Source organism: Bison bison, unplaced genomic scaffold (assembly GCF_000754665.1).
Source record: "Bison bison bison isolate TAMUID 2011002044 unplaced genomic scaffold, Bison_UMD1.0 scf7180017864487, whole genome shotgun sequence".
Classification (NCBI taxonomy): Eukaryota; Metazoa; Chordata; class Mammalia; order Artiodactyla; family Bovidae; genus Bison; species Bison bison.
The window spans coordinates 5,343,827-5,345,103 of record NW_011495047.1 but is presented as its reverse complement, the minus strand read 5'-3'; the positions used below and the strand labels follow the sequence as shown (position 1 = coordinate 5,345,103).

The 1,277-nt window shown below is 38.6% G+C and overlaps 2 protein-coding genes across 3 annotated transcripts in view; one reads left to right on the top strand and one right to left on the bottom strand.

The window, feature by feature from the left end:
- LOC105005268 (nucleosome assembly protein 1-like 1) overlaps positions 1 to 878 on the top strand; it is a 21,568-nt gene extending 20,690 nt beyond the window's left edge. Inside the window, exon 2 of the mRNA XM_010863223.1 lies at positions 5 to 878. Within this exon, the coding sequence (XP_010861525.1) occupies positions 5 to 816 (812 nt within the window). The 3' untranslated portion in view covers positions 817 to 878. The remainder of the gene's footprint in view (positions 1 to 4) is intronic.
- The window catches only part of RCAN2 (regulator of calcineurin 2), a 233,395-nt gene that overhangs the window by 63,875 nt on the left and 168,243 nt on the right, over positions 1 to 1,277 (bottom strand). The window lies entirely within an intron of this gene.

Sequence of the window (1,277 nt, the reverse complement as noted above, 5' to 3'; positions counted from 1 at the left end):
GAAGTTCATGATCTTGAAAGAAAGTATGCTGTTCTTTATCAGCCTCTGTTTGATAAGCGATTTGAGATCATTAATGCCATTTATGAACCTACAGAAGAAGAGTGTGAATGGAAACCAGATGAGGAAGATGAAATTTCAGAGGAGCTAAAAGAAAAGGCCAAGGTTGAAGATGAGAAGAAGGATGAAGAAAAAGAAGATCCCAAGGGAATTCCTGAGTATTGGTTGACCGTTTTTAAGAATGTTGACTTGCTCAGTGATATGGTTCAGGAACATGATGAGCCTATTCTGAAGCACTTGAAAGATATTAAAGTGAAGTTCTCAGATGCTGGTCAGCCTATGAGTTTTGTCTTAGAATTTCATTTTGAACCCAATGAATATTTCACAAATGAAGTGTTGACAAAGACATATAGGATGAGGTCAGAACCAGATGATTCTGATGCCTTTTCTTTTGATGGACCAGAAATTATGGGTTGTACAGGGTGCCAGATAGATTGGAAAAAAGGGAAGAATGTCACTTTGAAAACGATTAAGAAGAAGCAGAAACACAAGGGACGTGGGACAGTTCGTACTGTGACCAAAACAGTTTCTAATGACTCTTTCTTTAATTTTTTTGCCCCTCCTGAAGTTCCTGAGAGTGGTGATCTGGATGATGATTCTGAAGCTATCCTCGCTGCAGACTTTGAAATTGGTCACTTTTTACGTGAGCGTATAATCCCAAGATCAGTGTTATACTTTACTGGAGAAGCTATTGAAGACAATGACGATGATTATGATGAAGAAGGTGAAGAAGCGGATGAGGTAATGTTTACCAAATGAGCAAATAATTCTCTGTTTAACACACTGAGAAGCAATTGAGTGACTTATGTATTCCATTGGTATATTAATTATTCCATGATACGGGATAAAAACTTTTTTTTGGAAAAACGTGGTTTTAGAATTCTACATCCAAGCAATGTATGTATGAGGTTTCAATAAATAAACTGCAAAACTCAGAAAAAAAAAATGCACCTTAAATTGTTTTCCCCATAGGCAAGGTCACCTTTACTTAGAACGAATCATTCCATTTCATAACCACAAATGTTCTGCGATTCTGTAGCCTTACTTTCCTAGAACTCCTGTCATCAATGTCTTTCAAGGACACACCTGTCCCTGGCTTTGCTGTGCCCTGCATGCATGCTAAGTCACTTCAGTCGTGTCCTATTCTTTGCGACCCTGTGGAGGCGCCCCATGCATGCCTAAAAAGGAACCCTTCTTACATGGTGGCATATGCATTTGCT